The following is a 27,320-nucleotide window of genomic DNA, read 5'->3' on the forward strand; positions in this document are numbered from 1 at the left end:
TGGTAGTTGATAAATTGTTCACTGTTTGTTGAGAAAATGTTAACTGGATTGATAGAATAAACATTGTTTTGTTTTAAACATACTTTAGCTCTCTGTTGCGTCACACCTGCAAAGTGGGCCCTTGTGCTCCCCATAACCACAATCTATTTAAAGTTGTGGGTCAGATGAACTCCAATATATACTTTGGAATTCTCTAAACCCTGGCCCATAATAGGCTGGATTCTCCGATCGGCGAAATTGCATTCGGCGATCGGCCGGACAATCCATTTTGACGCTGGAATCAGAGGGAGCACCGTTGTTCCGATGCTCCGCCCCCTAAAACGGCAAACTCGAGGAGTACGCCACACACCGTATGGCCGACCCCAGTACATCACCCGGGACCCTCCCCAATGCGCCACCCCCAATTGGCCGTAGTGTGGGACATAGTGACTTTTAAGCGACTCTTGGAAAGGCACATGGACAGCAGTAAATTGAAGGGGTGTAGGTTAGGTTGATCTTAGATTAGGATAAATGGGTGGCACAAAATTGTGGGCCGAAGGGCCTGTACTTTGCTGTTCTGTTCTATCTGTCCTCAAAACTTTCAGGGACCTTGCATGGCGGCTGTGGACTGTGTCCAGCGCTGTCACTGTCGGGGGGTTGGGACAGCCGTTCCGCTGGCAGGGGAGGCTTCGGCAGGGGCTAGGGGAACTAGTGGAGGTGGTCTGGGGGTGGCGAGGGGGGGGTTACAGGGAGGCAGATTTGAGCAAGCTGGGTCCGTGCGCGGCCAGTGCCATGCTGTACGCCTCGTCCGTCGCAGGCCACAGCCCTGTGCATGCACGGCCACTGACCCAGCTATTCGGCAGCGTATCCACAGGTAGAGCCGGGGGCTTTACGCGGAGTGGCTGCTGACCCCCACCGGGCAGAGGATCGGTGTGGGGGCGGCGCCGGCTTTTGGTCGTAACAGATCCTGCGGACAGAGAATCCAGCCCATAATCGTTCATCATCAGAAAATGCTGGACATATTCGCTGCTCTTATATGCTGTGTCTCACTTAATATCGGTGTCGTGAACATAGAACATACAGTGCAGAAGGAGGCCGTTCAGCCCCTCGAGTCTGCATCGACCCATTTAAGCCCTCACTTCCACCCTATCCCCATGACTCAATAACCCCCTCCTAACCTTTTTGATCACCAAGGGCAATTTATCATGGCCAATCCACCGATCCTGCACATCTTTGGACTGTGGGAGGAAACCGGAGCACCCGGAGGAAACCCATGCACACACAGGGAGAATGTGCAAACCCCACACAGACAGTGACCCAGCCGGGAATCGAACCTGGGACCCTGGAGTTGTGATGCAATTGTGCTAATCACTGTGCTACCATGCTGCCCAGTGTGCCTTTTCAACCACCTCATCTACATCTCCTGCTACTTTCAGGGATATGTGAGCCTGCACGTCAATCTCCCTCTGTGCCTCTACACTTCTCACTCATACCAGTAATATTATTTCTCTTTGCCTTGTTTGTCCGCCCCAAATGTATTTATTACTTCACAATGTTGCTTCTCCGTTTGTTACTTGTCTTACCACCTGATCACTCGGCTGATATTTTCCTGCAGGTTACAGCTTTCTTCCTCACAATCACAAGACTGTCACAGTCTTAAACATATCCCCTTTGTCACAGTTTAAATCATTGATATATACCACACAAAGTATGGAATCTTATCCTGAGAAATACTCCTCTTTGCTGCCTGCTGCTGCAGCTGATGACATTTCCTGCACGTGTGATTGTCCAGCCTATGAGAAAGGTGCTGCTTTCACCACTGGGAACTGGATGTGCACTCCACGGGACTGGGATGTCCTGCTGTGTCTTTGTTTATCTGATTATTAACTGACTGAACCAGAATCAATTTCATATTAAAATAAATAAATGTTTATCAGCAGCTCACCAATCAGCTTCTTCCATTGTGCTGAAGTCACCTTGTTTTATAGAATTAACTGAAATGATTATTATTATCTAAACACCTCAGAATTTAATTGACTGAGAAATTGAGATTTCCAACTGTTGCGATCCTTTGTTCGTTAGTATTATCTTTATCCCCTAGATTTGATCAACTGAACAATGAATGTAACTATATGATAAATTATGAATTTTTTAAAAGATTTACATTAGTTGATTGATATATCCTTACTTTATAGTTGATTAATGTAGTGACGAGAACTGTACTCAGCACTCTAGCTGTGCTCTATGTTTTATCAAATTGAAACATAATCTCCCTGTTCTTTCATTCTGGGCCTCAGACAAGAAAGAAAAGTGTCCCAAATGCCTCTTGACCACCTGATCTACCTGTCCAGCCACCTTCAGGAATCTATGGTTTTTGAATCCAAGGTCACTGTTCCTGTATAATTCTCAGCATCATCCCATTTATTCTTCATTCCCTTCTCTTCTTTACCCTCCAAATTGTTGATGTCCATACTGCTGCAGATTGAATTCCATTTGCCATTTTTCTGTCCATCTGACCCAGTCCATTGATATCTTCCTGCTGTCCATGGATTTATTCTGCATAATAATAATCTTTTACTGTCACAAGCAGGCTCACATTAACGCTGCCACACTATGGCGCCTGCTCGGGTACACAGAGGGAGAATCCAGAATGGCTGATGATTTTCAACTCCTGATGAATCGATAGACTCTGTTTGGACTTGACATGATGTTTGATTTGAATTTCCCATCTGCAATCCTAAAAAGTGTAAAAGAAGTTTACATTGAATTACTTAGATTCTACAATGCACAAACAGGCCAGTTGGTCCAACTGTTCTGCTGCTGATTATACTTGACACACGTCTCCTTCCATCCCATCCACCTCATCTCAGCCTGTCAGTTAATCTTTCCATTCCCCTTTCTCATGTGCTTGACCCATTTCCTTTTGGAAACATTCCAGCACTTTCCTCAACTCCCTCCTTGGAAAGAAGTTGCACATTCTGATCCAGTGAATAAAGAAATGTGTCCATATCTCCCCTTTGGATTTATTAATAGTTCTCATTATTCGTATTTATGACATCGTTTATAATAATAATCTTTATTATTGTCACAAGTAGGCTTATGCAATGAAGTTACAGTGAAAAGCCCCAAGTGGGGCAGCACGGTGGCATTGTGGATAGCACAATGGCTCCACAGCTCCAGGGTCCCAGGTTCAATTCCGGCTTGGGTCACTGTCTGTGCGGAGTCTGCACATCCTCCCCGTGTGTGCATGAGTTTCCTCCGGGTGCTCTGGTTTCCTCCCACAGTTCAAAGATGTGCAGGTTAGGTGTATTGGCCATGATAAATTGCCCTTGGTGTCCAAAATTTCCCGTAGTGTTGGGTGGGGTTACTGGGTTATGGAGATAGGGTGGAGGTGTTGACCTTGGGTAGGGTGCTCTTTCAGAGCCGGTGCAGACTTGATGGGCCGAATGGTCTCCTTCTGCACTGTAAATTCTATGACCAAGTTGCTACACGCCGCCAACTGTTTGGGAACACAGAGGGAGAATTCAGAATGTCCAATTCAGCAAACAAGGACATCTTTCTGGACTTGTGGGAGGAAACCAGAGCACTCGGAGGAAACCCACACCCACATGGGGAGAACGTGCTGACTTTGCACACAGTGACCCAAACAGGAATTGAACCTGAGTCCCTGGCGCTGTGAAGCAACAGCGATTGTCATTGTCCTGTGTCAAGCGTGAAAGCGGCAAATCCCGCACCTTTAATCAGTGGTCACCACTGTGCTACCATGCCGCCCATGGTTATTCCTGGCTCCTAGTTTTCGACACCTTTACAAGTGGCAGTATAAACCCCACCTCTCCCCAGCCCAACTATTTTAACTCCATGATTGGAGGACCATTCACCTGAAGAAGGAGCCGTGCTCCGAAAGCTCGTGTTTGAAACAAACCTGTTGGACTTTAACCTGGTGTTGTAAGACTTCTTACTGTGCTCACCCCAGTCCAACGCCGGCATCTCCACATCACAACTATTTTAAAGCTTTGTATCAGGTAATGGCTGAGTGACTTGATTTCTCAAGAAAATAAGGCCCAATCTATTTAATTTTTTGCCAGATAGCTGTAATCTCTGTTTACAAAAATCATCAATATGCATCCAGGTTAGAAATTGAGGAGAGGAACCTTCCTTTGTTTGAGTTGAACGTGCGCCTGCGCGGTTGCTTCTTGTGTGAAGATCCGGCACCCCAAGAGCCCCGCCTCTCATTCACTGATTGGTTGGAGAACCAGCCACTCTCGTTCGGTCCTCCAACCAATCCCCTTTTCCTCCTATTGTTGCGGAGCTGCCGTCAATCATTGCCGGGGCATTGTGTGGTGTCAGGTGAGAGGTCAGTGTCGGGGGGCGGGGTTTACAAATCCCGAATGTGAAACAATGTTATTATTGACCAATCAGCGAGTCAGCCTGAGCCTGTGGCCGCGCTTACCGTCTGCAACCGTCACAATGCCGGGCTGATTGACGGCAGCTCAGAACCAATAGGAAGAGGAGGGGCATGATTGGAGGACCCACAGAGAGCGGCTTGTCCTCCAACCAATCGAAGTGAATGAGGGCGGGGCCCCGCGGTTATTGAAGCATGCGCAGTGTGGATAATGGCGATCGAGAAGGGTTGTCTTCAGATCTGAAATTGGTAAGAGCCAAGTAGCAATATGGAGAGAGCGAGAGATCGCGGGAGTGGGAGGAAACGTTCTGTAAAGCTGTTGCAATCGCAAACCGTGGAAAGTTTTACGGGACTCAGTTTGTATCGAGCGGAGCTGCAGCTCCTCATATTCAGCTCAGGTTAACGGCCGCCATCTTTATTGGATGTGCATCAGGGCGCATGCGCGTTTCTCATCTTTGTCGGGGCGATGTTTCAATGAGTGGGAGGGGCTTGTTCCCCATTGTTTAGAATGTGGAGATGCCGCCTTGGCCTGGGCTGGGCTCAGGGTGAAGTCTGACAACACGGGCAGCACGGTAGCATGGTGGTTAGCATAAATGCTTCACAGCTCCAGGGTCCCAGGTTCGATTACCGGCTGGGTCACTGTCTGTGTGGAGTCTGCACATACTCCCTGTGTGTGCGTGGGTTTCCTCCGGGTGCTCCGGTTTCCTCCCACAGTCCAAAGATGTGCGGGTTAGGTGGATTGGCCAAGCTAAATTGCCCGTAGTGTCATAGAACATAGAACAGTACAGCACAGAACAGGCCCTTCGGCCCTCGATGTTGTGCCGAGCAATGATCACCCTACTTAAACCCACGTAACCCGTATACCCGTAACCCAACAATCCCCCCATTAACCTTACACTACGGGCAATTTAGCATGGCCAATCCACCTAACCCGCACATCTTTGGACTGTGGGAGGAAACCGGAGCACCCGGAGGAAACCCACGCACACAGGGGGAGGACGTGCAGACTCCACACAGACAGTGACCCAGCCAGTGTCCTAAAAAGTAAGGTTAAGGGGGGTTGGGTTACTGGTATGGGGTGGATACGTGGGTTTGAGTAGGGTGATCATTGCTCGGCACAACATCGAGGGCCGAACGGCCTGTTCTGTGCTGTACTGTTCTATGTCTATGTCCTAACAACAGGTTTATTTGGTATCACGAGTTTTCAGAGCGTAGCTCCTTCATCAGGTGAGTGAAGAGTTCGGTTACAGGATGACAGCCAATGATGAAAGGTGATAATTTGAATGTCCAATCACTGCTCCTGGAGAGAGGGTTAATCACAGGTTAAAGAGGTGTGAATTGTTCAGGAGCAGTTCAGTGGGAGATCACTGGCACAGTTTTCCCACTGGTTAACACTTTAAAAGCCCAAACCATTTGATCCAATTTCAACACATTGTTATTGGCGAGGGGTAGTTTAACTGTTCTGTCCAGGAAGACAAAAATCACTGTTCACCTGAACTTGCTCAGACCCCAACACGTTAACATCTCACTGTCATGGAATCATAGATTTTACAGAGGAGAAGGTGGCCATTTGGCCCATTGAGTCTGCACCGGCTCTTGGAAAGAGCAGCCAAACCAAGCCCACACCTCCACCCTGTCCCCATAACCCAGTAACCCCATCCAACAGTAAGGGTGTTTTGGACACGAAGGGCAATTTATCACGGCCAATCCGCCTAACCTGCAAGTCTTTGGACTGTGGGAGGAAACCGGAGCACCCCGAGGAAACCCACGCACAGGGAGAACGTGAAGACTCCGCACAGACAGTGACCCAAGCTGGGTATCGAACCTGGGACCCTGGAACTGTGAAGTAATTGTGCTAACCACTATGCTACTGTGCTGTCCTTGTTTGGCCTGTTGTCAATCACAGCCAAGACAGAACTGTGATGGAGGGCCTGTACTATTTAGTTGCTGTATTAATTTATTTAATACATTTGTTCCCTTGGCACAATGGTACCAATCGGAATCGGTTGGTAAAGCATACTTTCGATCAGCAATGGTGGAATTATTACCCATTTGTGCGTTGCAGCTGGGAATGTGCTCTATCCTCATCACAGAACTTCTTCACACATGCGCTGTTTGGTCTGTGACTGGAGCACGTGCCGTTCGGGCTGTGACCAGCGCATGCGCAGTTCAGGCTGTCGCAAGGAGCGGGAAAGAAACAATCGAGCGACTTTCAGGATTGGAGCCGATGGGTGGCCGGGGAGCAATAGTAGCTGCGGAGCGAGCCGAGAGGCTTCATAAATACCCCGTGGAGGCTTCAACTCCTGAGTAAAATGTTAACGGTCCCGTCTTAAACAGCACCGAACAGAGTGAGAGCTGAGCGGTGACAGGCTCGCGTTACCGCCCGTCATCTTTACAGAGGACAATGTGCTGCAGGGCTCATGTGCTGCGAGCCTGGACCGGATACCAGCTCTCCAGGATTGACTGGAGTCTCCAAGATTTGATTTTATTCATTTGTGGGAGTCACTGGCTGGGCCAACATTTATTGCCCATCCTGAATTTCCCTGACTTGTACAATCCGTGAATGGAAACAAATTTTCTTTGTCCACCTGATTGAAACCTGGCATAATCTTGTGGACCTGAACCAAATCTCCCCTCAACCTCCTTTGCTGGAACCATTCTGGCAAATCTCCTCTGCACCTTCTCCGAGAACCTTCCCATCCTTCCTGAAGAGTGGTGACCGGAGCTTTATAAAGATTCATAGAATAGAATTAGAACCATAGAATTCCTACAGTGCAGAAGGAGGCCATTTGGCCCATCAAGTCTGCACTGATTCTCTGAAAGGGCACCTGTCTAGGCCCACACCTCTACCCTGCCCCTGTAACCCCATAGCCCCACCTAACCTGCATATCCCTGGACACTAAGGGGCAATTTATCAAGGCCAATCCACCTAACTTTCCCTTCTTTGGACTGTTGGAGGAAACCTGTTGGTAGAAACCCACGTAGACACGGGGAGAAAGTGCAAACTCCACACAGACAGTCACCAAGGCCAGAATTGAACTCGGGTCCCTGGCACTGTGAGGTAGCAGTGCTAACCACAGTGCCACCAGAAGCATAGTTTCTGTGTCAGTATTACTGTTGATGAAGCTCAACATCGAAGTTGCTTTGCCAACTACTCTCTTAATATGTCTTGGAGATATACAAAATCCCTCTTCACCTCTTTCTCTCTCCTCCCAAAGAGACCAGGTGGGTTTTTATGACAATCCAGCAGTTTTCATGGTCACTTTTTACCAGAGCCGGCCCCACAAATGACCAGATTCATTCAGCTCAATTTCACAAGCTGCCTTTGTGTTTTTGTGGGTTCTCTCTCACTCCCTATTTTCTGTTTTCAATCAGTTTCACAGGGTGTTCGAAGGGGAGGCTTCAAAGTCTGGAAACTCAAAACAAGCATCACATCAGGATCCGACAGAGTCCTCAATTTATTGTATCCTGAATATCAGCGTACTTTGAAAATGGAAGGCAAAAGCATTGTTCACAGTGGGGAGAAACCGTACACATATGTGTGTGGACGAGGATTCAGTCAATCATCAGGCCTCACAAGCCACAAAAGCAGTCACACGGAGGAGAAACCTTGGAAATGTGCGGACTGTGCGAAAGGATTCACTTCCCCATCCAAGCTGGAAACACATCGACGCAGTCACACTGGGGAGAGACCATTCACCTGCTCCAAGTGTGAGAAGGGATTTGCTCATTCATCGAACCTGCTGAGACACCAGCGACTTCACATGGGAGTGAGACCATTCACCTGCTCCACGTGTGGGAAGGGATTCACTCAGTCATCCGCTTTGTCCACACATCAGCGAGTTCACTCCAGGGAGAGACCATTCACCTGCTCGGTGTGTGGGAAGGGATTTACTATTTCAGCCAACCTGCTGAGAGACCAACAAGTTCACACTGATGAGAGACCGTTTCAATGTCCAGACTGCAGGAAGTGCTATAAAAGTTCTGGAGAACTAATGAGCCATCAACGTGTTCACACTGACGAGAGACCGTTTAGGTGCTCTAATTGCGGGACTGGGTTCAGACACTCCTCTCAGCTCACTGTTCATCAGCGAATTCACACTGGGGAGAGGCCATTCACCTGTTTCAATTGTAGGAAGAGATTCACTCAGTTATCTGCCCTTCAGAACCATCAGCGAATTCACACTGGGGAAAGACCATTCACCTGCTCGGTGTGTGGGAAGGGATTCACCACTTCATACCACCTACTGAGACACCAACGAGGCCACAAGTAACCACAGTGAATGGATTTTGCTGTTACTCACATTCAGGACTGAACCATGTTCATTTGGGTCTCTTTCTGCTTATAACAAACATGTATTTTCTTGAATTTTTGTTTAATTCCCTTTTCTTCCATGTACTGAATAATCTGTTGAGCTGCTTGCAGAAAAATACTTTTCACTGTACCTCGGTACACGTGACAATAAACAAATCCAATCCAATCCAAACTCCAGCCCATTTACAGGAGCTAATATTTTGTGTAAAAGTCAAATAAATTAGATTTGTGTTAAATATGCAGTGTGTTGAAACTTTTTAATATCTCTGACACAAGTTAGTTCCTTTTGAAGTTCTCTCGCTCTCCCCTGTCTCTTCCATCCTCACCTCTAACAAGAAGTGTGAGGAGTTTGTGGAGTTACTTTGTGACTGAGATTGAGTAAATCCGATCAGCTGCCTCTGCTGCTTCCCTCCCTTCCACGAGCCCACTGTCTCTAAATTTCATCCTTTCCCAAGCTCTGAACCCACATCTTTACCAGTTTCTTTCCCATCTTCCCATATGCCCTCTCAGAGCTCATCTTGTCCATGAGACCCAGCTCCTGCTCCATCGACCCTATTCCCACTGAGCTACTGATCAGCCAACTACCCTGTGTCCACGGATATTGTCAAAATTTCTCTTTCTTCAGGTACTGTCCCTCTCCTTCAAATCTGCCATCATCACCCACGCCTCAATAAAACAAACCCTTGACCCTGCCATCCTTACAAATTACTGCCCCATCTTCAACCTCCCACTCCAGTCCAAACTCTTTGAACATGATGTCACCTCCCAAATCCATGCCCATCTTTCCCAGAACTCCCATGTTTTAATCTTCAAACAGGTCTCTGCCCTGTCACAGTAATGAAATATGTTCATAAGACCAGAAGACAAGGGTAGCAGCACAGTCATTATCGAGAGACAACAATACCTGCTGGAGACAGACAGACAACAGAACAACACAAATCACAACACCAAGCTACCGACACCCATATACCCGAGACAAGAAGGAGAATTGGAGACGGACTGGAAGAACTCAAAGACTCCAGACATATTAACCAAAAACAACAGCGAGAACCAAGGAAGTTCAACTGCTCCCTAAACTACCCAAACACATGGACAGTACCAGGGAAATACCACCAGACAAACCCATCGGTTCAGATTGTGAGAGAGAAAATCCGACAGAATCATAGAATTTACAGTGCAGAAGGAGGCCATTTGGGCCATCGAGTCTGCACCGGCCATCGGAAGGTGCACCCTACTTCAGTCCATGCCTCCACCTTATCCCCGTAACCCAGCAACCTTTTTTTAGACACCAGGGGGCAATTTAGCGCAGCCAATCCACCTAATCTGCATATCTTTGGACGGTGGAGAAAACTGGAGCACCCGGAGGGAACACACAGACTGTGCAAACCCCACACAGTCACCTAAGGCCGGAATTGAACCCAGATCAGGGGTTATGGGGAGAAGGCAGGAGAATGGGGATAAGAAAACATCAGCCATGATTGAATGGAGGAGCAGATTTGATGGGCCGAGAGGCCTAATTCTGCTCCTATGTCTTATGATCTTATAGGTCACTGGCGCTATGATGCAGTAGTGCTAACCGCCGTGCCACATCTGTGGTGAGCGAAACAGAGTTAATGTTTGTTATTGCTAGTTGTAACAGTTTTGTAGAAGGATCAACGGAATCTTAAAAAGTCCATTGAAGTGAAAAGAAGTAGAAAGAAAGTGTTTAACTCAAGAGGTTTGACACAGGAAGACGTTTTAATCTGTGTGAAGCTCAAACTTCATTCCCACAAAGCCTGCAGTCTGATAGCTTGGAGGACCAGAGTCCATATGGTCCTCCAAATCTTCCCATTGGTCAACACCACTCAGACAGGAAATGAGGTTTTGGAACCCGCTCCCACGTGACCAATGGGAAGAACTCAAAGTGCAGCGTCTCAACCAATGAGGGAGATCCTGGATCAGCCCTGCCCCTCATTCACGATGATTGGTTGGAGGATCAGCCACTCGTGCTAGGACCTCCATCGCTGTCCCCTCTTCCTATTGGTCCGCAGCTGCCGTCAATCACCCCGGGCATTGTGATGCGGAGCATGCGCAGTGTGGCTGCTGGACATGGATTTCAGCGCTTGTTTGTCCCGGAGAAGCGGAGTCAGCGTCAGACGGTGGGTGGGAGGATCTGGAAACACTTTGTGGGTCCGCAAACCCTTCACCATCATTGTCAGCTCCCTGCTTTGCAGCTGCGGGGCTAAAATCAATGAGGACTCTGATCTCTGGCAAGGAAGGAAACCCTGGCAGGTGGGCGGGGAGGATTCACAAACACCCGCTGGAGGCCCCAAACCCCCAATAAGACCCATTGGTTTTATAGTCAGTCTGCAGACAGGAGCTGGAGAACTGAACCCAGGCAGAGGAGAGGGAGGGAGAAAACTGGGAGTGGAGGAAAGAAATGGTGCAGATGGTGAGATGGGTTTGGATTTCAGCCCTGGGAGGAGGGAGAGTGTGTGGGACGGGGATTTACAGCTTTGGGGGAACAAGAGAGGGAAAAATGTTCCAGAGAAACTAGAATTGTCTGTTCAGAATTTCTATCCTGGGCGGACAGTGATGACTTTTGTAAACTCCTTTTACAGAATATTGGAAGTGGAGGATTGGCCAACAGGAAACTCAAACTAAACATCTCATCGACCTCTCAAAGAGTCACTCAATTCATTACAACCTGAACATCATCAGTGAAAGGTAAAATGTTTGTCCAGTCTGTGGGAAAAGATTTCAAACATTAGTGACTGGAAAAGCATCGAGACACACACACACCTGAGTGAGAATGTTCCAGTGAACTGACTGCAGAAAGAACTTTAACCAAACATACAGCGTGAAAAAGCATCACACCATCCACAGTGAGGAGAAGCTGTACATGTGCTCTGTCTGTGGACGAGGCTTCAACTTATAATTCAACCTGGAGAGACACAAGGACACCGGCACCATGGAGAAACCATGGAAATGTGAGGATTGTGGTAAAGGATTCAATTATCCATCTTTGCTGGAAAACCATCGACGCATTCACACTAGAGAGAAACCATTTACTTGCTCTGTGTGTGGAAAGGGATTTACTCAGTTATCCTGCTTCCAGTCACACCAACAAACCCACACAGAAGAGAAACCGTTCAGCTGCACCGCCTGTGAAAAGAGGTTCAGGTCTTCGTCCAACCTCACTGCACACCAGCGAGTTCACACTGGGGAGAGACCATTCAGCTGCTCTGTATGTGGAAAGGGATTCACTCGGTCCTCCCATCTGCTGGAACACCAGCAAACGCACAGCGAGGAGAGGCCGTTCAGCTGCAATACTTGTGGAAAGAGGTTCAGGTCTTCACCCAATCTCATTGCACATCAACGGGTTCACTCTGGGAAGAAACCATTCATCTGCTCTGTGTGTGGTAAGGAATACACTCACCCATCGAACCTGCTGATACACCAGCGAACTCACACAGGGGAGAGGCCATTCACCTGCTCAGTGTGTGGGAAGGGATTCACCAAGTCCTTTAACCTAGTGATACACCAACGTACTCACACTGGGGAAAGGCCGTTCACCTGCTCCGTGTGTGGGAAGGGATTCACTCAGCCATCTAACCTGCTGACACACCAGCGAATTCATAAGTAACTGCAGGGTTTGGATTCAATAGTTTCACTGCAGTTAATCACGTTTAGGATTGTTAGTCTGATAATATTTGGTTTGCTCCTGTTGATGTTAACAAATCCTATAAATGGCTGGTATTTAAATACCTTCAGACATGTCACTGATCTTTGGGGCTGTGATGTCCCTTTTTGAAAGCACCGGCTGTGATGTTTCCCTTTGATTCAAGAACGCCACCACCTGGAAGTTCACCTCCAAGTCACTCACCATCTCCACCTGGAATTATATCGACATTCCTTCACTGCAGCTGGATTAAAATCTTGGAATTCCCTTCCTAACATGGTTGGACTGCAGCGGCTCAGGAAGGCAGCTCACCACCATCTTTTCAAGGGCAATTAGGGATGGACAATAAATGCTGACCGAGCCAACGACACCCACATCCCATCAATGATGTTTTTAAAAGTCTCCACAAGAACTCGTTCACAAAATTATGAACTTTCAGTTCAATCCTAAATTGATCTTTCACGGAGTCTCTTGCCAACTCTACATGGCTCCCCATTGCCATTTGAACAGGCAGCCTGGTCACAGAACTCTAATCACTTCACTCCTCTGTGTTGGTAGTTTTGAAACCAATCGTTTTAATGTAACCCAACTATTTTCAGGTTAATTCAATTTAGATTCATTGTCATGAAAGGTTAAAATTCGAGGCTATGTCCAAAGTGGTTGGGGTGAGGTTGGAGCCATGCCCGATAGTGGCGGTCTTCGGGGTTTCAGACCAGCCAGATCTATTCCTGGGGAGGAGGGCGGACGCTCTTGCCTTTGCCTCCCTGATCGCCCGCCGTAGAATCCTGTTTGGCTGGCAGTCAGCAGCACCGCCCAGAGCTGCAGACTGGCTGTCCGACCTCTCGGAATCTCTCCAAATGGAGAAAATCAAATTCGCCATCCGAGGGTCAGACGACGGCTTCCACAGAACGTGGGAGCCATTCATGCAATTGTTGCGGGACATGTTTGTGGCCAACGAACAAGAGGAAGAATAGTCGGGTGGCCAAGAATCAGGGGAAAATGGACGGGAATCGGGGGAAGGTAGCCGGGGGGGGGGGGCTACGGGTTCGTTATGGGGGTTTGTTCTCATGGTTTTACGCTTATTTATTTTTCTTGTTAATTTATTGTTTTTGTATTGGAGGGGAGGGGTTACTGTTTTTCTCTGTTGTGATCAAATTTGTTGTTGAAAACTTGAATAAAAATTATTCCAAAAAAAAAGGAAGGACAAAGCCGCAAGCGACAATCTGATAGCAAGCCAAGGCCCAAAACCAAACTCTAAATAAATGCCTAGAAACATGTGCCTCGGCCATATTGGGGAATGTAAAATATGTATGCCGGTTAAAGGGGGCGGCCACAGTTGTTATTATGAAGCTGCTTACCTGTAAATATACATGTTAATTTTTGCGTGTTTTTTTTCTAATAATTTCAAATTTGTTGGATATTAGAACATAAGAACTAGGAGCAGGAGTAGGCCATCTGGCCCCTCGAGCCTGCTCCGCCATTCAATTAGATCATGGCTGATCTTTTGTGGACTCAGCTCCACTTTCCGGCCCGAACACCATAACCCTTAATCCCTTTATTCTTCAAAAAACTATCTATCTTTACCTTAAAAACATGTAATGAAGGAGCCTCAACTGCTTCACTGGGCAAGGAATTCCATAGATTCACAACCCTTTGGGTGAAGAAGTTCCTCCTAAACTCAGTTCTAAATCTACTTCCCCTTATTTTGAGGCTATGCCCCCTAGTTCTGCTGTCACCCGCCAGTGGAAACAACCTGCCCGCATCTATCCTATCTATTCCCTTTATAATTTTAAATGTTTCTATAAGATCCCCCCTCATCCTTCTAAATTCCAACGAGTACAGTCCCAATCTACTCAACCTCTCCTCATAATCCAACCCCTTCAGCTCTGGGATTAACCTAGTGAATCTCCTCTGCACACCCTCCAGCGCCAGTACGTCCTTTCTCAAGTAAGGAGACCAAAACTGAACACAATACTCCAGGTGTGGCCGCACTAACACCTTATACAATTGCAACATAACCTCCCTAGTCTTAAACTCCATCCCTCTAGCAATGAAGGACAAAATTCCATTTGCCTTCTTAATCACCTGTTGCACTTGTAAACCAACCTTCTGTGACTCATGCACTAGCACACCCAAGTCTCTCTGAACAGCGGCATGCTTTAATATTTTATCGTTTAAATAATAATCCCGTTTGCTGTTATTCCTACTAAAATGGATAACCTCACATTTGTCAACATTGTATTCCATCTGCCAGACCCGAGCCCATTCACTTAACCTATCCAAATCCCTCTGCAGACTTCCAGTATCCTCTGCACTTTTCGCTTTACCACTCATCTTAGTGTCATCTGCAAACTTGGACACATTGCCCTTGGTCCCCAACTCCAAATCATCAATGTAAATTGTGAACAATTGTGGGCCCAACACGGATCCCTGAGGGACACCACTAGCTACTGATTGCCAACCAGAGAAACACCCATTTATCCCAACTCTTTGCTTTCTATTAATTAACCAATCCTCTATCCATGCTACTACTTTACCCTTAATGCCATGCATCTTTATCTTATGCAGCAACCTTTTGTGTGGCACCTTGTCAAAGGCTTTCTGGAAATCCAGATATACCACATCCATCGGCTCCCCATTATCTACTGCACTGGTAATGTCCTCAAAAAATTCCACTAAATTAGTTAGGCACGACCTGCCTTTTACGAACCCATGCTGCGTCTGCCCAATGGGACAATTTCTATCCAGATGCCTCGCAATTTCTTCCTTGATGATAGATTCCAGCATCTTCCCTATTACCGATGTTAAACTCACTGGCCTATAATTTCCTGCTTTCTGCCTACCTCCTTTTTTAAACAGTGGCGTCACGTTTGCTAATTTCCAATCCACCGGGACCACCCCAGAGTCTAGTGAATTTCGGTAAATTATCACTAGTGCATCTGCAATTTCCCTAGCCATCTCTTTTAGCACTCTGGGATGCATTCCATCAGGGCCAGGAGACTTGTCTACCTTTAGCCCCATTAGCTTGCCCATCACTCCCTCCTTAGTGATAACAATCCTCTCAAGGTCCTCACCTGTCATAGCCTCATTTCTATCAGTCGTTGGCATGTTATTTGTGTCTTCCACTGTGAAGACCGACCCAAAAAACCTGTTCAGTTCCTCAGCCATTTCCTCATTTCCCATTATTAAAACTCCCTTCTCATCCTCTAAAGGACCAATATTTACCTTAGCCACTCTTTTTTGTCTTATATATTTGTAAAAACTTTTACTGTCTGTTTTTATATTCTGAGCAAGTTTACTCTCATACTCTATCTTACTCTTCTTTATAGCTTTTTTAGTAGCTTTCTGTTGCCCCCTAAAGATTTCCCAGTCCTCTAATCTCCCAGCAATCTTTGCCACTTTATATGCTTTTTCCTTCAATTTGATACTCTCCCTTATTTCCTTAGATATCCACGGTCGATTTTCCCTCTTTCTTCCGTCCTTCCTTTTTGTTGGTATAAATCTTTGCTGAGCACTGTGAAAAATTGCTTGGAAGGTTCTCCACTGTTCCTCAACTGTTCCACCATAAAGTCTTAGCTCCCAGTCTACCTTAGCTAGTTCTTCTCTCATCCCCTTGTAATCTCCTTTGTTTAAACACAAAACACTAGTATTTAAATATGAATATATTTCATATTAAATATGAAAACTCAATAAAAAACATTTCCCCCAAAAAATGAAAGGTTAAAATGCCATTTTCTACTAACACGGAAATAAGATGACATTGTGAACGAATCTCAAAGACCGTTTGAAAACAAAACCAGTTTCTGCTGTATTGGAAACCAGCCAGATTAGTTCAATTCTGAGACAGTTAAAGAATAAGCCATTGATCAATAGATATAAGGCTGGTGATAGCCTGTAACACAAAGTTTGTAATGTTTTAGATTTTATAATTACACATTATTATATGATTTTCAGCACACTATCATGAGAAGTGTAAAATAATGTTTTTCAAGCCAGTCTCTTGGCCGTGACAAGTTCCATCAAGTTGGGGCGTGAATGGGGCCTGACTCAAACCGTCTCAGTTTTCAGTCGACCTTTGTACTCAGACATCAGGAAACACGAGTAGATGTCGGGTTGATTATAAATCAGCAGACAGTGAGGTTAACCAGTTATTGTTCGACACTTTGGCCAATTAGAGATTCGAAAAGCTGAGCTGAGGAGATAAAGCTAAATGTTTCGATTAGCCATTTTGTGAACAGGTTACCACATTTTGGGATTATTACTTCATATCTTTCACCTGATAAACTGAGGAAAGTTGGATGAACTCTGTTTAATTGTTAATGATAAATATCTCTGTCAATTACTGTTCATTAAACTTAGTTTTTTATCTTTCTGACTTGTTACTCTTTTTTCAAAATTTAGAGTACCCAATTATTTTTTCCAACTAAGGGGCAATTTACCGTGGCCAATTCACCGACTCGGCCCACCTTTGGGTTGTGGTGGAGACCCCATGCCGACACGGGGAGAACGTGCAAACTCCACATGGACAGTGACCCGGGGCCGGGATCGAACCCGGGTCCTCGGTGCCATGAGGCAACAGTGCTAACCACTGTGCCACCCCGAACTCGTTACCTTTCTACCTTTTAATGGTTCATAAATCTTTCGAATTTACCATTTAAAGTGTTAATTCTGTCAGATAGTTAAATCTTTTAGAACCGGATTTAATTGAAAGTTGGGGATTTATTGCAAACGATCTGAACCCCATCAATCAAACTGGGGCTGGTTTAGCTCACCAGGCTAAATCGCTGGCTTTTAAAGCCAGGCCAGCAGCACGGTTCGATTCCCGGGACAGGCGCCGGAATGTAGCGACTAGGGGCTTTTCACAGTAACTTCATTGAAGCCTACTTATGACAATAGGCAATTTTCATTTTCATTTCATTTCATCAACTTCAAAATGTAAATGTTACCTGGATTTGGTGTCTCGGTGTAAGTGGTCCCTGGATTTGGTGCCTCAGTGTAAGTGGTCCCTGGATTTGGTATCTCGATGTAAATGGTCCCTGGATTTGGTGTCTAGGTGTAAGTAGTACCTGGATTTGGTGTCTCGGTGCAAGTGGTCCCCGGATTCGGTGTGCCAGAGTAAGTGGTTCCTGGATTTGGTGTGTCAGAGTAAGTGGTCCCTGGATTTGGTGTGTCAGAGTCAGTGATCTCTGGCTTTGGGGTCTCAGTACAAGTGGGCCCAGCTCTGCTTCCAACACAGTCTCTCATCTTTCAATAATTTCAATTGAACGGAATCTGACAGTTAGAACCTGTCAGCATTTGAAAGATATTTGCAAATGGTTCGAGAGTTTCTTACAGTTGGGATCTTTCTCTGTTTTGTCCATTCGAGGTGTTTGATAACAGACTTTCTCTGTGAATATACAGCTGGAGTTTTGGGCCCTACTGTGTTTCCGTGTTCATCTTGTTGACTCTAAACATTGAATCTTTTGCTTTCAGACACCAGAGAATCAAACTCCCAACAACAGATTGTCTTTTACTGACTTTATTAACAGCTCTGCAATAATAGAGACACAGTACAGTTACTTGTTCTGGGGAACAGAGATAATACAAGGATTCAGAGCTCCCTTTTCCTCAGCTCTGATTTAACAAGCTGCAGCCACACTGGAGATATTTATATTAAACTTTTCCACTACATTTGTGATCTGACCCTTTCAAACTCTCACCACAAGGATATCTTTGTTCTGAGTGTGAGCACAAGGCTGTGCCTCTGTCACACACACAGATACCATTTCCTAGGTTCACATCTCCACACAGAGACCAGCTCTTTACACATCCCCTTTCTACACAACTGCAGCAATACGAGCAAGGATGTGAAGCTCAGTAATATTCACCCACATTTCAGAACAGCAAAGGTTCCACTGGAACAAAGATTGCTCACTGGGCTAAATCGCTGGTTTTTAAAGCAGACCAAGCAGGCCAGCAGCACGGTTCAATTCCCGTACCAGCCTCCCCAGACAGGCGCCGGAATGTGGCGACTAGGGGCTTTTCACAGTAACTTCATTGAAGCCTACTCGTGTCAATAAGCGATTTTCATTTCAAGATTCAGTCATTTTCTATTACAGGCAAAATACAGATCAGTACAGGAGCACACTGACAGTGTAACACAGTCTCATCAGCCTGCAGACTCCTGTTAAATACAGATCAGTACAGGAGCACACTGACAGCGTAACACGGTCTCATCAGTCTGCAGACTCCTGTTAAATACAGAGCAGTACAGCAGCACACTGACAGTGTAACAGAGTCTCATCAGTCTGCAGATTCCTGTTAAATACAGATCAGTACAGGAGCACACTGACAGTGTGACACAGTCTCATCAGTCTGCAGATTCCTGTTAAATACAGAGCAGTACAGGAACACACTGACAGTGTAACACAGTCTCATCAGTCTGCAGATTCCTGTTAAATACAGAGCAGTACAGGAACACACTGACAGTGTGACACAGTCTCATCAGTCTGCAGACTCCTGTTAAATACAGAGCAGTACAGCAGCACACTGACAGTGTAACAGAGTCTCATCAGTCTGCAGACTCCTGTTAAATACAGAGCAGTACACGAGCACACTGACAGTGTAACAGAGTCTCAGTCTGCAGACTCCTGTTAAATACAGAGCACACTGACAGTGTAACAGAGTCTCAGTCTGCAGACTCCTGTTAAATACAGAGCACACTGACAGTGTAACAGAGTCTCAGTCTGCAGACTCCTGTTAAATACAGAGCAGGACAGGAGCACACTGACAGTGTAACAGAGTCTCATGGGTGGAATGGTACCACAGTGGCTAGCACTGCTGCTTCACAGCGGTAGCATCCCAGGTTTTATTCCCTGCTTTGGTCACTGTCTGTTCCGAGTCTGCACGTTCTCCCCGTGTCTGCGTGGGCTTCCTCTGGGTACTCCGGTTTCCTCCCACAAGTCCCGTAATACATGCTGTTAGGTGAATTGGACATTCTGAATTCTCTCTGTGTGTAATCGAACAGGTGCCGGAGTGTGGGGACTCGGGGATTTTCACAGTAACTTCATTGCAGTGTTAATGTAAGCCTACTTGTGACAATAATAAAACTTATTATGATTATCAGTCTGCAAGATATGGAGAGCTGGGAATTGTCCACGCGAGTAACTGATGCCGTGAGATCTGAAATAATCAGATGATAATCAGATAACTAATGATTAGTAAAGAGAAAAGGCCTCAAAAATAAAGCAGTCGGCAACAGGACATCAATTAATCTCCACTTACATTGGAGAAAAATGGAACATAACACTGTGTATTTGCTCAACAACTGACCAAATTGACATTCATCTAGAATTAAAAAGAAATAGATTTAAAGTGCCCAATACTTTTTGTTCCAATTAAGGGGCAATTTAGCGTTACCAATCCACCTGCCCTGCACATCTTTGGGTTGTGGGTGTGAGACCCATGCAGACACGGGGAGAATATCTTCATCTAAAATTTCAATAACCTCCAAGACGGGGCTGACGTTTAACATCAGCAGAAACAAACAGTGAAAGTGATGAACAGCAGAATCCCACCCCTGCAATCACATGTAAACTCACTGGTCTCACAATAGGTGCTGTAACTGAGTGAACCCTTTTCACACACAGAGCAGATGACCAGCCTCTCCCCAACATGAGTGCGTTGGTGTGTCTGAGCCTCACTTGTACTTCTCACATTCATAACAAGAGATCATTTAGCAATGTGAACACGTTGATGTGCAGTGAGGGTGCTTAACCGAGTCAATCCCTTCCCACACACAGAGCAGGTGAATGGCCTCTCCCCCGTGTGAACCCGCTGGTGCCTCAGCAGGGTGGATGACTGAATGAATCTCCTGCCGCACACTGAACAGGTGAATGGCCTTTTCCCAGTGTGAGTCTGCTGGTGCCTCATCAGGGTGGATGACTGAGTGAATCCTTTCCCACACACGGAGCAGGTGAACGGCCTCTCTCCAGTGTGAGTGTGTTGGTGTTGCATCAGGTTCTTTCTGCTTTTAAAGCTCTTCCCACAGTCAGAACATTCTAAAGGTCTCTTATTGGAGTGAGCACATTGGTGTGACTGTAGGTGTTGTGACTGAATGAAATCTTTTCCACACACGGAGCAGATGAACGGCCTCTCCCCTGTGTGACTGCGTCGATGAGTTTCGAGATGGGATGGGTAATTGAATCCTTTCCCACAGTCCCCACATTTCCACGGTTTCTCCATGGTGCCGGTGTCCTTGTGTCTCTCCAGGTTGGAAGATAAGTTGAAGTCTTGTCCACACATAGAACACCTGAATGATTTCTCCTCGCTGTGAATGTGTGTCTCAGTGATTTTCCAGTCACACTGATGTTTGAAATCTTTTCCCACAGATTGAAGACAAACATTTCTCCTTCCACATTCAAAGGCAAATGGGATTGAGGTCTTGAATCGAGTGATTCTGTTGAATTTTGTTGTGATGCTTAATTTGAATTTCCCATCTGTAAATCATCCACTTCGAATATCCTATAAATGAATATTACCAAAGTGAAAGATGTAAATTTCTATCCCACACACCCTCTCTCTCCTCCCTGGGCTGAAATCCAAACCCATCTGCACCATTTCTTTCCTCTAATCCCAGTTTTCTCCCTCTGCCTGGGTTCAGTTCTCCAGCTCCTGTCTGCAGACAGACAATAAAATCAATGGGTCTTATTGGGAGTTTGGGGTCTCCTCTTACCCACCTGAGTCCAGAGCAAGAACCTGCACTGCGCGTGTTCCAGCTCACAATGCCCGAGTTGTGATTGACGGCATCTCTGAACCTACAGGAAGCAGCAGTGGGGCTGCAGGACTGAGCAGGAGCAGCTGGTCCTCCAACCAATCGGAGTGAATGAGGGGTGGGGCTGAGCCCGGATCTCCCTCATTGGCTGAAACACTGCATCATTTTGAAAACTGATTTTTCTCAAACTCCAAGAGAAAAGTGGACTTTTATGTCTGTGTTCGGAGACACCCTCGAGCCTGCTCCACCATTGAATAAGTACCTGGCTGATCTGACTGTAACACCCACTACACAGGCTGGTTTGACACAGTGGCTAAATAGCTGGCTTGTAAAGCAGACCCAGGCAGGCCAGCAGCGTGGGTTCAATTCCCGTACTGGCCTCCCCGAACAGGCACTGGAATGTGGCGACTAGGGGCTTTTCACAGTAACTTCATTATGGGCTGGTTTAGCACACTGGGCTAAATCCCTGGCTTTTGAAGGCAGGGCAGCAGCACGGTTCAATTGCCGTAACAGCCTCCCCAAACGGGCCGGAATGAGGCGACAGTAACTTTCACAGTAACCATGATGTGGAGATGCCGGCGTTGGACTGGGGTGAGCACAGTAAGAAGTCTTACAACACCAGGTTAAAGTCCAACAGGTTTGTTTCAAACACAAGCTTTCGGAGCACGGCTCCTTCTTCAGGTGATTCACCTGAAGAAGGAGCCGTGCTCCGAAAGCTCGTGTTTGAAACAAACCTGTTGGACTTTAACCTGGTGTTGTAAGACTTCTTACTTTCACAGTAACGTCATTGAAGCCTACTCGTGACAATAAGCGAATTTCATTTCATTTTCACATGCAGCGAGCAGGACTGTCCTGGAGCTCAATTATACTCACATTCTGATAATGTTCAGGGTGACTCTGTTAGATCTTGATGTGATCTTTAATTTGAGTTTTCTGTGTAAATCCAGCCATCCCAACCCCCTGTAAAAGGAGTTTGCAGAATGCATCCGTCAGTCCAGGAGAGAAATTCACATTCTCACCTCCTGCTGACAGGGAGCACCGCGCATGCGCCCTGAATCCGGGCCTCTCACTGCAGACGCGGTTCAGCTGCTGCCTCCGCCGCGGAGATACAAACCCGGAACCGGCAGCTTCTTCTTCCGGGGTCAGAGCCGCATCCCGGGACTCACGGACCCTCCGCAGGCTCCGCCTCACCGTCTGCGGATCTGACAAACAAGCTTCTGTCCCAGCCCGTTGCCTACGTCACAATGCCTGGCGAGTGATTGACGACACCTCCGCGCCAATAGGAAGAAGGGGCGAGGCAGGAGGACCGAGCGGGAGCGGCTGGTCCCCCAGCCAATCGGAGTGAATGAGGGGACGGGGCTAGGCAGTGACTGACGCAGGCGCAGTGTGGGCGATCGATAAGCGGAAAATTGCGGAAAGCCGGCAGCGGTCCATCTGCCGGGTGTGTGCAGTGTTTTTGTCAACATGTTGTGCAGCACAATCTGGGGAAAAGGGCGTCCTGGACTCCCATTTGAACCGAACACGTCCTCACCGGCCCGTGTTAAAGATCACCATCTTTAATGGGGGCAATGATTGCAGAGACTGGGACAGATAAGAGCATGGAGGGGATTACAGACAGAGAGAGACCACAGCATGGAGGAGATGACAGAGATAGAGAAGGGCATGGAGGAGATTAGACTAGGGGGGAGGGGGGCGCGGTGCAAGAGCATGGAGAAATTTGAAAACAAGGATGAGAATTTCTAAATGTATCTGCTTCTTTACTGGGAGCCTTTGGAGGTCTGTGAGCATGAATGAAACTTGGTGTGATTAAGCAATAAAGTTTATGATCTCAGGTTCATAGGGAGGTTTAATGTGGGAGACCAACCAGGCAGACCAGCATTAGAACAGTTCAGTCCACAGGGAACAAAGGAATGGGTGAAGGTTTCAGCAGCAGATGAGCAGAGTCTGGTGATGTTACTGAGGTGGAAATAGGCGGTGTTGGTGATGATGTAGATATGGGATTATCACAAAATATTTTGGGATATGTATGAACCATGGTTCAGTCTCAGGCTGTTATCGGGGAGATGGGTGGAGCCGGTGCTGAGGAAATGGAGTTTGTAGGAGAGAAGCAAAGACAATAGGATCATTTTTTGCAATGTTTAAATGCAGTAAATGTTTGCTTATCCAGTACAGTATGTCAGTACGGTGTGTGACTGGGAGAGGAATTTGTAGGTGAATGCGTTGTCATACACATGCTGCCCTGGTCCTTTCTGGTGATGGAAGCTGAAGGCTTGAGAGATTTGTAAACGTCTGGTCAAGCTGTAGATGTATAAAAACCCTTTCCTTCATTCCCTACCTCTCCCACTCTCTCTTTCACTCTCTCTTCCATTCTCCCTCCTCCTATAGAAGTCTGAATCTTGTGTTGGCCCAGACCAGTTGGCAGGATTCCTTCCCTGAAGGACATTACTGAACCAGTTGGGTTTTTATGACAATCCAGCAGTTTTCATGGTCACTTTTTCCGAGTGCTGGCCCCACAAATGACCAAATTTATTCAGCTCAATTTCATTCTCAAACTTTTCTGTTTTCTGTCAATTTTACAGGAGGTTGAACATTGGAAAACTGAAACTCAGCATCACATCAGAATCTTACATAGTCGCCCAATTCATCATCATCCAAATGCTGACGGATTTTGAACATGGACGGGAAACAACACCGTTCACAGTGGAAACTGTGCTCAGGTTCTGTGTGGCTGAGATTTCAGCCGATCAGCTGTCCTGTTGAGACAAACGCAGTTACAGCAGAGAGAGAACGTAGAAACGTGCGGACTGTGGGAAGGGATACAATTACCCATTGAAGTGGAAATTCACAGTGACACTCACACAGGGGAGAGATCGCTCACTTGCTCTGAATGTGGGAAGACATTCACTACCTCATCCCACCTATTGACACCAATGAGTCCACACTGGGAAGAGACCGTTCAGCTGCTCCGAGTGTGGGAAGGGATTAACTCACTCAGCCAACCCGCTGAGACACCAGTGAGCTCACACCCACGAGAGACCTTTTAAATACCCAGACTGCGGGAAACACTGTCGAGGTTCTGGGGAACTGATGTCCCATCAACATGTTCACACTGACATGACACCGTTCAAGTGCTCTGGCTGTGGGACTGGGTTCAGACGATCATCTGATCTGACTGTACATCATTGCAGTCACGCCAGAGAGAGGCCGTTCACCTGCTCTGAGTGTGGGAAAGGATTTATTACCTCATCCTACCTGCTGACACACCAGTGCATTCACAGTGGGGAGAGGCCATTCACCTGCTCTGAATGTGGGAAGGGATTCACTCAGTCATCCCACCTGCAGACACACCAGCGAGTTCACACTGGAGAGAGACCATTCATCTGCTCCAAATGTGGGAAAAGATTCACTCAGTCATCCAACTTGCTGACACACCAACGCATTCATACTGGAGATAAACCATTCATCTGCTCCAAGTGTGGAAAGGGATTCATTTGTACAGCCTACTTACTGAGACACCAGCGGGTTCACACTGGGGAGAGACCATTCACCTGCTCCAAGTGTGGGAAGCGATTTAGTCACTCACACAACCTCCAGAGACACCAGCACATTCACATTGGGAAGAGGCCGTTCACCTGCTCAGACTGTGGGAAGAGATTCACTCAGAGATATAGTCTTCTGGAACACCAGCGAATTCACACTGGGGAGAGGCTGTTCCCCTGCAGTGAGTGTGGGAAGGGATTCAGTACCTCATCACAACTGCAGACCCACCAGCGCACTCACACTGGGGAGAGACCGTTCAGCTGCTCCTGGTGTGGGAAGAGATTCACTTGTTCATCCCATCTGCAGACCCACCAGCGAGTTCACACTGGGGAGAGGCCATTCACCTGCTCTGAGTGTGGGAAGGAATTTGCTCATTCATCCAACCTGCTGAGACACCAGCGAGTTCACAGTGAGGACAGACCTTTTAAATGTCCAGACTGTGGGAAGTGCTATAAAAGTTCTGAGGAACTGATGTCCCATCAACGTGTTCACACTGATGAGAGACCATTCAGGTGCTCTGACTGTGGAACTGGGTTCAGGCGATCATCTGACCTCACTGTACATCAGCGTATTCACACTGGGAAGAGGCCATTCACCTGCTCTGTGTGTGGCAAAGGATTCACTACCTCATCCTACCTGCTGACACACCAGCGACTTCACACTGGGGAAAGGCCGTTCAGCTGCCCCTTGTGTGGGAAGCGTTTCACTCAGTCATCCCATCTGCTCACACACCAGCGAGTTCACACTGGAGAGAGACCATTTACCTGCTCTCAGTGTGGGAAAGGATTCACTCAGTCATCCAACTTGCTGACACACCAGCGCACTCACACCTGGGAGGAGCTGTCTGATGCCACATGTGAGTAGAGAGTCTATCAGACATACGCCCTTCTGAGACATCAGTGAGTTCATACTGGGGAAAAGATGTATGTGTGTAGGGATTCAGTCAGTTACACAGTCTCCTGTTGGACAGTCTTTCACTTGCCCCGTGTGTGGAAATGTTTCAATTGACCTGATGAATCACCAAATTGTTCACACTGGGGGAAAGGCTGGGCAGTGATCTGACGTGAGAGTGGATTCATTAATCATCTAATCTGTGGACACACCAGCGAGTTCCCACTGAGCTGAGACTGTTCACCTGCTCCATGTGTGGGAAGGGATTCACTCAGTCATTTAAACTTCTGACTGCTCAGTGAGTTCACACTGCACAGAGGGTGTGTATGTGTGTGTGTGTGTAAAAGGATTTGATCATCATCACAACTGTAAATTTGTCAATTACAAAGTGGAGAGAGGATATTCACCTACTTCCTGTCTGCAAACACGTTTCCCGATAATGGATATCGTTTTGATCAGAGATCCTGGAATTCATTTCAAATTGTTGCAGATTTGCTGTCTTAATGGCTAAATATACTTTGTTGTTTTTACACAATGATTTATTGCTTTAAACAAGCAACAATGAGACATTGGTTCAATGTTTTTATTTCTATCACATAAGCCATTCCAGACAGGAACCATGAGATTACTGGATACTGATAGGAGGTCTCATCAGAAAGATCTGGGAGCACGTTATTCTAATCTGATCAATCTGCTCAAAGGTAGACCTGGTCAGGAACACCGAGATTTTATATTGGTCCTTTCTGACTTCAGTCATGTTGTGTTTTTTTTTAATAAACATTTTATTGAGGTATTTTTGGTATTATAACAACAAAATAAACATCTCGCTCCTCAATGTGGATGCGAAGTTGCTGGCGAAGATCCTGGCCACCAGGATAGAGGACTGTGTGCCAGGGGTGATACATGAGGATCAGACAGGATTTGTCAAGGGAAGACAGCTTAACACGAATGTGCGGAGGTTGTTAAATGTTATTATGATGCCGGCGGTGGAGGGGAAGGCGGAGATAGTGGTGGCGCTAGATGCAGAGAAGGCGTTTGATAGAGTTGAGTGGGGGTACCTGCGGGAGGTTGGAGCGGTTTGGATTTGGGGAGGGGTTCATCAAATGGGTGAGGTTGCTTTATGAGGCCCCGATGGCGAGTGTAGTTACTAATGGAAGGAGATCAGAGTACTTCAGGCTCTACCGTGGGACCAGGCAGGGGTGCCCCCTGTCCCCCTTGCTTTTTGCACTGGCAATTGAACCTTTGGCTTTGGCGCTGAGGGAGTCGGGGAGGTGGAGGGGCCTGGTGCAGGGTGGGGAGGAACATTGAGTATCGCTGTATGCGGACGACCTGCTGTTGTATGTGGCGGATCCAGAAGGGGGAATGCCGGGGGTGATGGAGCTGTTGGCTGAGTTTGGGGGCTTCCCGGGTTGAATCTGGGCAAGAGCGAGGTATTTGTAGTGCACCCGGGTGATCAGGAAGAGGGAATTGGGAGACTCCCATTTAAGAGGGCAGTGAAGAGTTTCAGATACGTGGCGGTGCAGTTGGCCAGGAATTGGGGGACTCTCCACAAGCTTAATTTTACCAGGCTTGTGGAGTAGATGGAGGAGGAATTTAAAAGGTGGGACATGGTGCCGCTATCGCTGGCGGGTAGAGTGCAGTCCGTCAAAATGACGGTTCTCCCGAGGTTCTTGTTCCTTTTTCAGTGTTTGCCCATCTTTATCCCTAGGGCCTTTTTTAGAAGGGTGACTAGCAGCATCATGAGTTTTGTTTGGGCGCATGGGACCCCGAGGGTGAAGAG

General features: G+C 47.0%; 2 protein-coding genes across 4 annotated transcripts; both read left to right on the plus strand.

Annotated features, from left to right (window-relative positions):
• Positions 1–4,570: 4,570 nt before the first annotated feature.
• Positions 4,571–13,110, plus strand: LOC119960873 (zinc finger protein 235-like). Of its 3 annotated transcripts, none has more exons than XM_038788465.1 (2): positions 4,571–4,630; positions 11,297–13,110. In XM_038788465.1, exon 2 carries the CDS (start codon positions 11,647–11,649, stop codon positions 12,319–12,321), a length of 675 nt encoding a protein of 224 aa, XP_038644393.1. In that variant the 5' UTR covers positions 4,571–4,630; positions 11,297–11,646; the 3' UTR covers positions 12,322–13,110. The 3 variants fall into 3 exon arrangements, 2 of the variants coding, with proteins under 2 accessions (XP_038644393.1, XP_038644391.1); XR_005459541.1 differs by lacking the exon at positions 4,571–4,630 and adding an exon at positions 10,737–10,967; XM_038788463.1 differs by lacking the exon at positions 4,571–4,630 and adding an exon at positions 10,737–10,834.
• Positions 13,111–22,473: 9,363 nt separating this feature from the next.
• Positions 22,474–26,366, plus strand: LOC119960872 (zinc finger protein 229-like). Its single transcript, XM_038788462.1, has 2 exons — positions 22,474–22,550; positions 23,689–26,366. The coding sequence occupies exon 2, from the start codon at positions 24,197–24,199 to the stop codon at positions 25,511–25,513; it is 1,317 nt and encodes a 438-aa protein (XP_038644390.1). The 5' UTR covers positions 22,474–22,550; positions 23,689–24,196; the 3' UTR covers positions 25,514–26,366.
• Positions 26,367–27,320: the final 954 nt, after the last annotated feature.

This window comes from Scyliorhinus canicula, unplaced genomic scaffold, assembly GCF_902713615.1.
Source record: "Scyliorhinus canicula unplaced genomic scaffold, sScyCan1.1, whole genome shotgun sequence".
Lineage (NCBI taxonomy): Eukaryota > Metazoa > Chordata > Chondrichthyes > Carcharhiniformes > Scyliorhinidae > Scyliorhinus > Scyliorhinus canicula.

Excerpts from the sequence above, each read along its gene's own strand:
- LOC119960873 (XM_038788465.1), top strand. The coding sequence starts at position 11,647 with ATGGAGAAACCATGGAAATGTGAGGATTGTGGTAAAGGATTCAATTAT.
- LOC119960872 (XM_038788462.1), top strand. The coding sequence starts at position 24,197 with ATGTCCCATCAACATGTTCACACTGACATGACACCGTTCAAGTGCTCT.